Genomic DNA, 14,988 nt, shown 5'->3' on the forward strand with positions numbered 1-14,988 from the left:
ACACTATTGAAACCAAAACTCCCAAAATCAATCCCAACCTTTCTTTTGTGGTCATAAACCTTGTGTCAAAATTTCATAGATTTCTATTAACTTAAACTAAAGTTGTAGTGCGAAAACCAAGAAAATGCTTATTTGGGCCCTTTTTGGCCCCTAATTCCTAAAATGTTGGGACCAAAACTCCCAAAATCAATCCCAACCTTCCTTTTGTGGTCATCAACCTTGTGATAAAATTTTATAGATTTCTATTCACTTTTACTAAAGTTAAGAGTGCGAAAACTAAAAGTATTCGGACGACGACGACGACGCCAGTATGATAGCAATATACGACGAAAAATTTTTCAAATTTTGCGGTCGTATAAAAAGTTTAAAAGTTTAAAAAAAATAAAAATAATAAAGTTTACAAAAAATTAAATTAAATCAAAACATTAAATTCCAGCTAAAATTTTGGGTGAACTCATGAGCTTCAAAAAGAATGAACTAGTGGTACCTAATGTGTTGCTAATGACAAGGGAACTAACTCTGGATAAAACTGAAATATTGTCTGGTTTTTATTTTGTAAATTTATAGTTAGTGATTTTCTGAAAATCTGGACAGAATAAGAAGGAACTTATTATTTGTCTTACCCAATCTTCCCAGGTCCCTTTAGGGTTGGCATTGATGTAGGGTTCTATTCTTTCTAAGATTGTCTGGCAGGCAACCTAAAATTATAATATTCAATAAGTCAAACTAAACACATTTCTTTTACAGCATACTGAGTAGATTATACAAATATTTTTTTTATGTTTACACCTTTTTATCTAGATTAAAGTAGATAATAATATTATTATAAAATATTTCTTACAAACATTAGATATATTAACATAACTTGCAAGCATGAAAAACATATAAAATAAGCACATATGCATCATACCTGTAACCTGCCTGCAAATGAAGTGTTTACTTACTGGTAAAGCATCAAAAAGGCAATGAAACTTTTATTTTGACCGTATTTGAAAAAAAAATGAAATGCTCATAAATTAAAATTTAATTTTGAATTAGGAACATAGGGATCATTTCTCAAAACATCTTAAGATTTAAATGGATCTTAGGTATTACCTAATAGGTATCAAAGGTACTAGGATTATAATTAAATACCACAAACACACGTTTTGTCTGCATAAGACTCATCAGTGATGCTTAAATGTTCATGACTTTCAAGTATTTTTTCTAAGAAGATATTTTTTATGAAATGAGTTGTAGGCACTGTGGTTGTAGGTTTATTCCATGAAGCACAGATAAATGCTTGTTTAACAATCCTTTAGCATAAAGTAACAAAAATATCATTTAACAACAAATCTTTCAATTACACAAAAGCCATTAGCCTTACCTTAACCGCCATTCCATTAATATCAGAGCTTGCACTAGCTGCTGTGGCTGAAGTATTAGGAACAGTGTTTGTACTTGTCTCACTGATGTGTATTTTTGAAGTTGGAATTTTCAGAACTCTACTGGCAACCTAAAAAATAAACATGCAACATGACCATATAGTTACATTTATAGTGTTAAGGTTAGAGCAAGGCCCATCACTCCTGAGCAGTACAAGGGGAAACCATCAGAATCTCACTTGACTCACATTTTGTCAATAATTATCATACTTAAATTACATAGAATTGTTTGAATAGTGCATGAATACCAACTTTATGCCTAAAACTATCATCTTCATCAGCCCCGTGAGGTGTTTTGGCTATAGAGCTCTATGTTTTACTTCCATCTTAAAACTTTTGATTGGTCATTTAAAGGTATATTCCCGCTTTTTTCTTGTTTTATTATCTTATATATCTTGTTGTTTGCAAAATGTATACTAGATAGTAAAATTATCAAGAAGTTTGTTAAGCATTTAAGTAAAGTATGATAATTTGTAAATATCATGTTTCATGTTTAGACAGGACCTCATCCAAGTAAACCTATATCAATTTAACTTTTACTTTTTCTCTACCAGGCTATTTTATTCTCTCTGTCATGCCAAACCCAAAGGAAAGCCTTGAATGTGAAGACCTTGTTACATTTCTGTTTCTCAATGGAACCTCTATTGAGGAACTTCTTAATGATTCATACCTGTATCATTTTAGTGTGAAGTCCTTGTCCCATTTCTACCCCTCCGTGAGTGACCAATACTGACCCGTCTCTGTACACCATAACTAAAGCTCCTGCCTGTAACACACAAAAAAATAAAATTGTTATAACATGTCCAAAACATTACAGAAATTTTCAGTTTTAAAATTCTACCTTTCACAATATTGTTTAAGTACAAATCAAAATATTAATAAAATTAATGAAAATAAAAATGACCAGAAATTTCTGTTTGATTGTCATTATATTCTGCTGATCTAAGATGGCTGCATTTGAGTAGGAGAAAATCAGACATGGAGAACAATTGAACTATTTGAGTTATGATTGTCTTATCAAACTTATCTATCTAATATTCATCTTTTTTGTAACAGCAAAAACAGGTTAGTCATCAAATAAACCAGGAGATTTATCTGACGAAAATTGTTTTTCTTGTTTCTGGGTTATACCTGTACATTGCATTATTAGCAGATATCTGTTTTCTCTGATTACAGTTTTATTTACAGTAATTTATTCATTAATCTACTAATCTGCTAATGTAACTTTCCATTAATTGGATGTAAAACTCAAATATCTGTTTAACAAAACAAATTTCAATAGTTTATATACTTTAAATATCCCAAACATGGATAAAATTCTTTTAGGTACTAAATATGTGACCAACAGCACAGCATTTTTATTACATGGAGCATTTAAACAGATCTTTTAAACAAACCTGATTTAAGAAAGTTGCTGTATAAGCAATACCAAATTTTGTAGGAATCATACAGATCCCTCTTTTCTTCCATCGGTTTTCACTGAAAAGAGAGACAAAATAAGTCAGATCTTCCCAAGGTGTATCTCTGAATACAAATAATGGTGCTAAAGTGGCTCACTTGTTACTACCATAGCACAGTGGGACCAAACGTAACTAGCAGATTCCCACTCCCCTATTCCCAATAACTTTTGATCAATATATTAAATATATTCTGAGCTTATGGAATTACTTGTTAATCTGTCCCCCTCCAGTCTTTTCTTTTTTTTCAACACCCATTCTACTCCCATTTCCCTCCACACTTCCATCCCTACCCACTAATTCCCTCCCTCATTCTAAGGTTCCCCTTTCTTTATCCTTTTCTTACATATGATGCTCCTACAATGGGAGAACATAGAAAACAAGTAGCAAATTTGCAGCAAGATATCAATAATTCTTTTTTAAGGTATTTTTAGGTCTTTACAATTTCAAAATTCTAATATAATGTATAAAAAGAAAAGAATGAAGAAATATAATACAATAATCAATACTTACTCTTAGTACTAAAAATCCATTCATTAAATGCAAATCATGAAACATTATATGAATACACTTCATCCAAAAAAATAACTGACCTGTTGAATATTTCCACATCCCTTTTTCTCTTTATAAATTCACTTCTGTCTTTGCATTCCTCCCAACATTTTCTCACGTTGCAGTCTTCCATTACCTGTCCAAAGTGGGTCAGATCTCCTTCGTTGTACATGTTTAGTTTACGAACCTAATAGTATAATAATTGATAGTTTAGAAGATTTTCAAGTTATCAAAATTTCAACATTAAATTAAGACTTAATTGATTTTAGATATAGTTTTAATTTTGAGAACTTGATTGTGAAATAAATAATAAATATTTAAGAAAGATTTCATGATTTACCTATTTTAAAAGTAAATAAAATATTATCCTAATTGTTTTAATATATCAGACTGAAATTTGAAAAAAAAGTATTCCAATTTTGATGGTATAAACAAAATATTTGATGGTATAAACAAAATATTTGATGGTATAAACAAATATTGTTGAATTTATTAATGAACTTAAAATTTAATTAAATAGTTATTGATCATTTAATTTCATATATGATATTATAAGATTTGTCTATGCATCAATATAAAATTGTTCCATATAACATCATAGGACTAATAAAGAAATAATTCTTTTAAAGATCTATGCTAATTTAAACAAGGGTAGACATTATATTTGTCAATATCTTTATACCGAGTGAAAACAAAGGTGTAAAATGTTTACAAATATAATGCCTATAGATCCATGTAACAATGAGCATAGAGCAAGGCATGATATAACTGTTTTGATTCTAATATGAAAATTTAGATTTTATACTTTGAAGCAGACCTATTTGTGTTTGAAAGGCAGCCATTTCAATTTGATGAAGCCAAAACAATAAAGAAAAAAATCAACAGTTTAAGGATAAAAAAATAACATATACATGATTAAAACTTACTTTTAGAAAATTTCATTTAAAATCCAAATGAGCAACACCAACACAAATTGTCATTTTTATCTCTGGTATTGTTTAAAATACAACTGAGGTGAACTGACTTTGAAATTTCAATTGTGACATCAATCACATGCACACAATGTTTTATTGGAATAAGAAAATAGCTTTGTTTCCAAAGCAAAAACATAACATTATATTAGAATTCATGTTTTATAAGGGAATAGATTTATAATCTTAAAATATCATTGCTGATGAAGGGCTGTTAGGTTACGTGTAAAGCAAGTGCAATATACCATAATAAAATACATTGTTACCATTTGATTCCAATTATAATGTCTCTCTCTTACATGACAACTTTGAAAAAGTCAACAAATTATTTTCTAGAATACTAGTATTGTCACGGAATAGAAGTTCCTTCATGATATACTTCTGTTCGGCGGAACAAATATTCGTTGACAGTATTAGCAGAGTTTGACTTTAGTTTTAAAACTTCATACATTTGTAACTTGAATATGAGTTTAACATATACACTGGGGTAAAGCTGATGACCGTAACTGCATTCACGGTCATCCCAAGATGTCGGACGAAAAATTAGGTCAGTATTTGTATTGTCTGTTAAGGTGTTTCTACATCATTTTCTTTACAAAGCATACATTGGTACGATGTAAATCTATAAAAGACTCACACGGAAGTCACAAATCTCTACCGAGGAACGTGTATAGAACGGGAAATTGGATTTGAAAAATTCGTTAAGATGACCGTAAATCATCTTTAAAATATTTTCAAGATGACCGTAACATATAATAAGGATGACCGTGATTGGTGAAATGATGACCGTAATTTCGAAAGGATGACCGTAATTTATAAAGGATGACCGTAACTTTCATAGTAAAACCGTCATTTCTAAGAAATATCCGTATTTGTATTACCTTTTTTGTATCAATAATTAATCGTGTTGGTGTAAGACGTATTTATAAAACATTATCATAATGGTAGACAAAAATAAGACGTGCTTCAAATACATGGTTCGTCACATGTATCATCCAACTACAAGCCAAAGGATTTTTTTTATTTCTGAGATTCCTATTAACTTTATATAATAAATACAGCTTTTTAAAAATGCCAAAAAGACAATGGATGTACAGCCAAATGGTCCATTTATATTATATCGTTTCAACTACCATTGCAGATGTTAGTTTTTTTTTAATTTCAGATACGTACATGTGTTATCAATTTTCCACTTGCAAGTTCACCTCATCTAATGTAGACAAATCAAGATTTTATTAAGGATTATGTACCCTTGTGTTGCTTCAATGCTAAACATATGGAAATTTTATAGAAAATCCACAGCCTTTATCCTTGTTCTATCATATTTGGCAATTTGATGACCGATAGATATAGGATTATTGCATGCAGTGCTAGCATTGATTTCCTTAAAACAAGTTTATTAATGTAGTTATTGGTTAGAACAAATAAAAATATGGACCAAATCAAGTACAGCTTTTTGGGTGCGCTCGACTTTAATTACTCTGCACGAGGTATTTTGAAATTTACAGGTTGGTTAGAACTTTTTGTAAAAAATAAACACTAGCACAGCATAGAAAAGCAAGTGAGTAATCTATGTTTCAAATTTTATAACAAAAATCTCTTTATTAAAGGCTGTGAATTTTCTATAAAAATCTTGGTTAATTTGCCACAAAGTACTCTTTTTCAATTAAATGCAATGCAACAGTAAATAATAATGCTTTGCATCAAGTATATGTTTAAAATGGACTGTATCTATTATTCATTATATCTGTAGTTTTGATACAATTGATGATTAAAAAAAAAATCGTACAAAAATGGCTACAGAAGGGTACATAAACCTTTAAGCATGGCAGAACCCTTCAGATATGTAAAAGTTATATTAAGTCTATGTTTGAGAAAAAAAAACTAACTTACCTGGTTTTTCAGTTGCATTTTTTTAAATATGCAGAAGATAGCAAAATAAACAGACATACGAGTTTCATTTGATACGGTCCACTCAGTTACACAGTTAAAATCACCTATTGTTTGCAGTGTCTATTGTTTCTAGTGTCCATTTAAATCAAAACTACTCACAACATCGATTATACTATTTACTATCATTTTCATATAAACTCAAAATACGCCAAATAGTTATAAAGAACTAACCGAGCCCCTAATGCGACAAACTCAACATAACAATGCATACAAATATGGTTATTTCTTTCAATAGACCACTTTCGAGTTCATCCGTCACCGGCAAAAACTCGTCAATTATGCACGCCTTTATGACGTCATTTACCAGATAGAGGGGCTCGCCTGTATCCCTGCACTATTTACGTTCATCAAGCGTCTTAGTGATCGTCTTTGTGCAGGATAAACTAGAAATAATGGTTGCTCTGTAGGTACTAACTGACAATTCCCTAATGACAGCAGTGTTGATTGTCAATTTTGAGAATTCAATTTGCCGAATAATTCGTACAATATAGAATTATTGTTTTCCAACCACTCGCTCAACATTGGAAGGAAGTGACGACGCCCCTAAATGCAATAATGACGGTGATAAAGGCGCGTATAATTGACGAGTTTTTTCCGGTGACGGATGAACTCGAAAGTGGTCTATTGACGGTCATCCTTTTAAATTTAGTCATTCTTTATAAATTACGGTCATCCTTAACAATTTACGGTCATCTTTGAACCAATTACGGTCAGCCTTGTTATGAATCGCTAATCCTGTTACGGTCATCTCGATTACGATTTACGGTCATCCTAGCGAATTTTTCAAATCCAAATTCCCGTTTTATACACGTTTCTCGGTAGAGATTTGCGACTTCCGTGTGAATCTTTTATAAATTTACATCGTATCAAGGTATGCTTTGTAAAGAAAATGATGTACAAACACCTTAACAGACAATAAAAATACTGACCTTATTTTTCAGCTGACATCTTGGGATGACCGTAAATGCAGTTACGGTCATCAGCTTTACCCCAGTGATATAGATACATTGTATAAAATTTGTTTGATTGGAATTCTAAGGGGGGTCTGATCCAAAATCCTGCTTACTGTTTTGTTTGATTGGAATTCTAAGGGGGGTCTGATCCAAAATCCTGCTTACTGTTTTGTCGGAATTCTAAGGGGGGTCTGATCCAAAATCCTGCTTACTGTTTTGTCGGAATTCTAAGGGGGGTCTGATCCAAAATCCTGTTTACTGTTTGATTGGAATTCTAAGGGGGGTCTGATCCAAAATCCTGTTTACTGTTTGATTGGAATTCTAAGGGGGGTCTGATCCAAAATCCTGCTTACTGTTTTGTCGGAATTCTAAGGGGGGTCTGATCCAAAATCCTGCTTACTGTTTTGTCGGAATTCTTGTATACTACATATCATTGTAATAACAACATTTGTAATTTAAAATGACCTGCCTGACTTTGTTTCCTGTTATCATCTACAATAATTTAACTAACAAGTGTCAGGCTTACAACAAAATTATGCCTAGACCCTAATGAGACCCACTCTAAGGAATTTTCACCATACTGCACTTTATTGTTTCAAAAGTATTAATAAAACCTTGTAAAAAACTATTAAACCAGTACCATAAGGGTTTTGATTGCATCGCAACCTTTGCAACAATAAATAATACCTACCCGACTTGGGCAGAAATTTAGATAAGTAGCTACTTCATCTATGAATGTTTCTGCAACAACCATTCCCTGCGGTCCACCAAAACCTCTGAATGCAGTATTTGAGGGAATATTGGTCTTACATGTCCTGCCGACTGCTTTAATATTGGCAATCTTATAGGCATTGTCTAAGTGAAACAAACCTCGGTCTAATACCTTTGTCAAAAAGAATTGATGTATGTTTGTATGATGGATAGGCATGCAGATTTTTTTTTTTTATATCTAAGCATATTTTACTTCTATGGTTCAAAAGAAAAGATAACTGCTTTTGCTTTAAATCCAGCTCCTTTCAACAAACAAAAAGAAAAATAAAGAAAAAAGTATAAAAAGAAAAAAATTTGAAAACAAAAATTTAAGAAAACAAAACATTTATTTTCTACATGTTTATTTTTTTTTCAATTTGATAAACATGGAAGTAAAAAAAAACAATTTGAAATAGAATATGCTTTCAATTTATTAAATATATACCAGAGAAGTAAAAGATGCCTCTCCACTGTGAAAGTACTTGTAATTGTAAACACTAGCTTTTAAAAAATTTAAATTGAAAAACCTTGTTTTCATGAATTGCAGAATTGGTGGTTCTATAAGACCTAATTTTAGCTTTCTCTATCAGTAGAAACAGAATTCAAGAAGAGGCCAGTATCTCACAAATGGCAATTTCACAGTAAGTAGTAGGATCATTACATAAGGTTAGTAATTAGGGCATATCACCTGAAGTTTAAAGTAGTGTCTGAGCACCTGAGGATAGCAATAAGGTCACTTTACCTTAGGTTAGTAATAAGGGCATACCACCTGAGGTTTATAGCAGTGTCTGAGCACCTGAGGATAGCAATAAGGTCACTTTACCTTAGGTTAGTAATAAGGGCATACCACCTGAGGTTTATAGCAGTGTCTGAGCACCTGAGGATAGTAATAAGGTCAAATACCAGAGGTTAGTAATAAGGTCAAAGTACCAGAGGTTAGTAATAAGGTCAAAGTACAAGAGATTAGTAATAAGATCCAAAATTGTGTGCTGAGGTAGCAATACACAGTTAGGAGTTTAGTTTCGCATTATGGCCCCTGTGGATTTTTCAAATAGGAAAGTTATTGTGTAATAAAATTCATTTTTAGACAGATGAGTGCTAATTTAGCCTTCAAAGATGGTTTATAAGAGCATCAAGATTATTTTTTACATGTTTTATGGGCTGTTTTCTGTTTGACAGTCCGTATTTTCATAGCTAGACCGGCCATCGGTCCAGAAATTAATGTACTGTTTACAAACACTCTTTTTCTACACGAAGTTTTTGACGCAATTTTACAAAAAAATGAGACGAAAGACATATGATTTTCATTGGATTTGCTGAATGATATATCTACACAGTTTCAGAAAAGGTATTACTTCAAGCGATTGAAATTCTACTTTTAGCCAAATTTTGGGGAAATATGCGACATCTTTCCCCGCCTTTTGCAATATTTCATAACAAATAAATGCAGATTGTTGCCATGGATACACCAAAAAGAAATTATATTTTACCATTTTATATACTGGAAATAAAATCTATGGAAGATTCTGATTACATACATATGCCCATATATGACACAAACAGTAAGCTTGATATTGCAAGAAAGCAATGAAAAGGGAATGGTAAAATTCATAAGGGCAAATTTTAGTATTTTTTCCTAACTGTTTATTGCTACCTTATGGCATACTTACCAAGCTCAGAATTGTATAATTTTAGACTTTTCATGCCACAAATCTATTGATATTTAGATTCAAAATCAACTGTTGAGTAAATTAAGTGTTTAACAATGACAATATGTGTCAATTTTATTGTTTACAGTCCTTAGCAACCAAAATTAGACATTTTGACACTAGGCTTATATTTGTATTCTATCGGCTTAACGCTTGCTTCTGGTGGATTGGGCTGCATGTAGTAGCCAAAGTATTGAACGCGTTGGTTTTTTTCTTGCGAATATATCAAATTATTGTTTTTATCAAGATTTTATGTTACATTTTGGCATATATTAAATGTATAGTTAAATCAGATGTAAGAAATTGATTCCCTATAACCAATTTTTTTAATCAAGTCTGTTGTATGCAATAAGCATAAAGATTAACATTTTTATGCTTAAAATTGCTTAATTTTGTACAATGTTGCATCATCAGAGATCTTATTATGATATTCAACATTAAAAAACTGACAAAAGAGGTACAATTTTTAAGATATGGCTAAAAATTTAGGTAGAGACAAGATTTCACACTTTGACTTGGCACCTTTCTTTAAATCAGTTTTTGTCGCGTTTCAGTGTCAACTGCTAACCTTCATAAAATATTCATTACTCAACCAATTTTCAAAAATAAAAGGCCATTTTACTCGTTTTAGCTAGCAGAACTCAGAAAATAAGTTAAAAGGGAGAATTTGAAAAAAATATTTACTATTAAGGTAGCAATACACAGTTAGGAGTTTAGTTTCGCATTATGGCTTTGTGGATTTTTCAAATAGGAAAGTTATTGTGTAATAAAATTCATTTTTAGACAGATGAGTGCTAATTTAGCCTTCAAAGATGGTTTATAAGAGCATCAAGATTATTTTTTACATGTTTTATGGGCTGTTTTCTGTTTGACAGTCCGTATTTTCATAGCTAAACCGGCCATCGGTCCAGAAATTAATGTACTGTTTACAAACACTCTTTTTCTACACGAAGTTTTTGACGCAATTTTACAAAAAAATGAGACGAAAGACATATGATTTTCATTGGATTTGCTGAATGATATATCTACACAGTTTCAGAAAAGGTATTACTTCAAGCGATTGAAATTCTACTTTTAGCCAAATTTTGGGGAAATATGCGACATCTTTCCCCGCCTTTTTGCAATATTTCATAACAAATAAATGCAGATTGTTGCCATGGATACACCAAAAAGAAATTATATTTTACCATTTTATATACTGGAAATAAAATCTATGGAAGATTCTGATTACATACATATGCCCATATATGACACAAACAGTAAGCTTGATATTGCAAGAAAGCAATGAAAAGGGAATGGTAAAATTCATAAGGGCAAATTTTAGTATTTTTTCCTAACTGTTTATTGCTACCTGAACCTGATAATGAGGTTATATGAGCTTAAATTTTATGCAGAACCAGATCATGAGGTTATATGAGCTTCATACTTGTAGTACCTGGTGGTGAGGTAATATGAACTTAAATTTTGTTCAGTACCTGTTGGTGAGGTAATATGAACTTAAATTTTGTTCAGTACCTGTTGGTGAGGTAATATGTGCTTAAATTTTGTGCAGTACCTGATCGTGAGGTTATATGAGCATAAATTTTGTACAGTCCCTACCTAAGTGAGTTAGTTCATATGAGCTAATTTTTGGCTTCAACTTGTCTGTTATTCAGATGTTCCTTAAAGAACACATTCATGGAAAGAGATATCTGGCAACTTTACAGAATTTACTTACCATTCTGGATCATTTAAATTAAGTTTCTATGTTGTTTTTTGAAGTCTGTTGTTTCTCATTTAGTCGTTTTTTGTTTTTCTCATTAAAATTAGTTTGCTGCACTTGTTCCTAATTTTTTATATGCCATGCGTTAGAGTTTGAGGGTTATGTCTAGGGTCGCACTTGCGACATATATGCATTAACAAGCAAGTGTGGAGGACTAACTTTAATTAAATTGCCTTCCACTTAAGGGAATAAATATTTCTCTTGATTACAAAATCAGAAAACAAAAACCCCTGGCTAAAGTTTTTGACTTTACAGTAATGAGTGAGAGATTGAGCTGAAAGCTGTAAGCTGAAGCCACAAGCTGTCTTCTGCTACTAATTTTCCTGTTCAGGTGAATGGTCAGGGAACCAGATATTTCATCAGTAATTTTTCAGTAAACAGCAGACTCTGAGGTGTTCCCAACTCCCGGAAAGCTGTATTTGAAGAGATGTTAGTTATTACCAGTCACAATTGATGCTATGAAAAGCACGGGCAGACAACATATTGCAGATATTAAATGTATGTTTTGACGTTATATTCTGTCAATGTCATTTGAAGGGAGATTACAATATTGTATTTTAAGCTCAGGCGACATCATTTGGTGATTTGATGGTTCCACTTACATGTCACCAGTAAAATTATTCTAGCTAGATCTGTAACCATCAAATCACCAATTAATACTGTATGAGCTTAAAATACAATATAGTTATCGCCTCAGTCTCACATTCTCAATTTATAACAACTATCAAACATCAATAAGGCATGCTCAAGCACCTATAGCAAAAAAGAAATAAGCGTAACACGTTACTGTTTAACACTAACAAAATTAGGGATGATTGTTTCTCACAATGTGTTAGTGATTGACCTGTAAGCTGAAGCCATTTCATGTCTTCTGTGACAAAGTTACCTGTTCAGGTGAAAGTTCAAGGGAACCAGATATTTCATCCATGAATGTTTCAGTGACCAGGTTACTCTGAGGTGTTCCAAACCCCCGGAAAGCTGTATTTGAAGGGATGTTAGTTTTACACACGTAACCAGTCAGTTTCACGTTCTCAATATTGTAACAATTTTCAAACATCAACAAGGCCTGCTCAAGTACCTAAATGAAAACAATGTATATACAAAGGGGGTGGTTCTAAGCAAGTGGTGGGAAAAGGGAGATAAATATGACAAAGCTATGACATTGGTAGAAAGATCATTCTGATTAAATAAAGGGAAGCAACTCTAGCTTAATCATAAGCATTTTACATGGCTTTACCGAATCTGGATCTAAATTAAGAAATGTAGAAACTTCATCCATAATAGTTTCCATAATCAGCATACCCTGAGGTCCTCCAAATCCTCGGAAAGCAGTATTAGATGAAATGTTAGTTTTACAAGCATAGCCAACAAGTCCAAGGTTCTCTATTTTGTAGCAATAGTCAAATAGTAGCAAACATTTTTCTACCACCTGTATTTATACAGATAAAAAGTTTAAAAAAGAAACAGATAACCTGCGAAGAATTCTTTTTATTTTATGAAAAGGAGTAAGTCCGGTAAGGACCGATTTTGGCCTCAAATTTCAGTTTCATCTGACGAAAGATTTTGACCACTTTTTAAACACTTAAGTGTCTATTTCATATGATTCAATTAATTTATGTGAAAGATTTTAACTTATTTCGTCATTTAAAACGGTCCGATTTAAGCTCGAATATGAAAAATCTACCAAATATGCGAAAAAATGTCACTTTTCAGATGGTTTTTGTCAAAAACGAAAGTGGCCGCATCCGTGTTCATCCTCAGTCTTTATATATGTTATGTATTATCATCAAATACAACTTCCATTTCAATATTTTGGATGAACAGGAATGCGGCCACTTTCGTTTTACACGGAAACCGTCTAAAATTTAAGTAAAATGCTGGAATTGTTAAGATTTCAGTAATTTAGCATGACTCAATGGTGCTAGTACCCAATATATGTGCATTGTATTGTCTAAAACAGCCCATATTTATGTAGCAGAACCATTCTACTATCCAATAAATAACTAAAAGTTTACATTTTAACAATTTTGTAAAACCACCATATTTTGGGGCCAAAAAGGGGTCTTACTGGACCTACTCCTTTGACTGTGAAATAATTATTTATGAGATATCCTAATTTCTACTCATAACTATGTCCTGTAGTAACAGAACTCAATTCACCTCTTTAGAATCTAAAGGATTATGGGTAATCTCATTATTTATACACCAAAATAAAAAAACTTTTTCATCATTGGTTGAATTTACATTGTTTGGTACCTTTTGAACCAATCCCAACGTTTTGGTGTACATTTTTTGAAATTATTACGCAGAATGAAGGAGTTTCTGAAACAGCGAATTAATGATAACATTCCTACATGAAAATAAAAGTTTACTGTTTAAATATCAGCCATGGGGATGGAAAACCAATATTGTTAAGTAATGTAAGTCTAGGATTCGAAATCTGTGTTATGGTGGATGATGCAGAATTTAAAGGTGAGCAGACAAACAATTTGGAAATGAAAAAATAATTCTTTTACTTCCTTTAATAAATAAACAAAATACTGTAAACCAACTTACTTTCAATGATACCTTTTTATACGCTAAAAGCCCTTGTTATCTGATTTAGCAGCAGTTTGTATTCATAATTTTTCATATATTCATATAAAAAATTCTTAAGGGTTCCGCGGAACCCAGTGCCTCGCCTACTTTAATATGCTGTTAATCGCAGGCTCAACAAAAGAGGAATAAAATCAATGAAAATATTCCTCTTGATACTATCTTATGATTCTAAGAAGCTTCTGTTCAAGTTTGGTAAAAATACAGTATGTTTGAAAATATTCCTGTTGATACTATCTTATGATTCTAAGAAGCTTCTGTCCAAGTTTGGTAAAAATACAGTATGTTTTAAAAACTTTAACTGCAGACTGTCTGTTATGTAAACTGGAAGATTTATAACCATTTATAAGTAAAATACAGATACACAGGTACAAAATTTTAACAAAATTTTCTTATAGATACTAGCTTTTGATCCTAAACAAGCTTCTGTCCAAGTTTGGTACAGGTCCAAAAAAGTATAAGAAAGTTATTAGAATTTTAAAAACTTTAACCACAGAGTGAATGCGTTGTTTCCTGGCAGAAAATCTAAGTCCATATAAAAGTAAAATGCACAAAAAAATGGATTTTTTTGTTAACAAAATTTACTTCTGGATACTATGTTTTGATCATAAACAAGCTATTGTCTAAGTTTGGTACAAACCCAGGATAATTTAAGAAAGATATTAAAATTTCAAAACTTTAACCACAGAGTGAATGTTATGTTTCCTGGCAGAAAAACTAAGTCCATTTATAAGTAAAATACGGAAAAAATGGAATTTTATTTTTCCAAAATTTCCTTCTGGATACTATCTTATGATCATAAACAAGCTTCTGTATAAGTTTGGTACAAATACAGTATAGTTTAAGAAAGTTATTAAAATTT

General features: G+C 31.7%; 1 protein-coding gene across 1 annotated transcript in view; it reads right to left on the bottom strand.

Moving 5' to 3' along the window:
- LOC134710030 (xanthine dehydrogenase/oxidase-like) overlaps nt 1-14,988 on the bottom strand; it is a 57,843-nt gene that overhangs the window by 9,214 nt on the left and 33,641 nt on the right. Inside the window, exons 24-29 of the mRNA XM_063570181.1 lie at nt 8,002-8,193; nt 3,475-3,620; nt 2,822-2,903; nt 2,095-2,190; nt 1,367-1,495; nt 624-698 (exon numbers count right to left, since the gene is read on the bottom strand). Coding sequence (XP_063426251.1) covers nt 624-698; nt 1,367-1,495; nt 2,095-2,190; nt 2,822-2,903; nt 3,475-3,620; nt 8,002-8,193 — 720 coding nt within the window. The remainder of the gene's footprint in view (nt 1-623; nt 699-1,366; nt 1,496-2,094; nt 2,191-2,821; nt 2,904-3,474; nt 3,621-8,001; nt 8,194-14,988) is intronic.

Source organism: Mytilus trossulus, chromosome 3, assembly GCF_036588685.1.
Source record: "Mytilus trossulus isolate FHL-02 chromosome 3, PNRI_Mtr1.1.1.hap1, whole genome shotgun sequence".
In the NCBI taxonomy this organism is placed as follows: Eukaryota; Metazoa; Mollusca; class Bivalvia; order Mytilida; family Mytilidae; genus Mytilus; species Mytilus trossulus.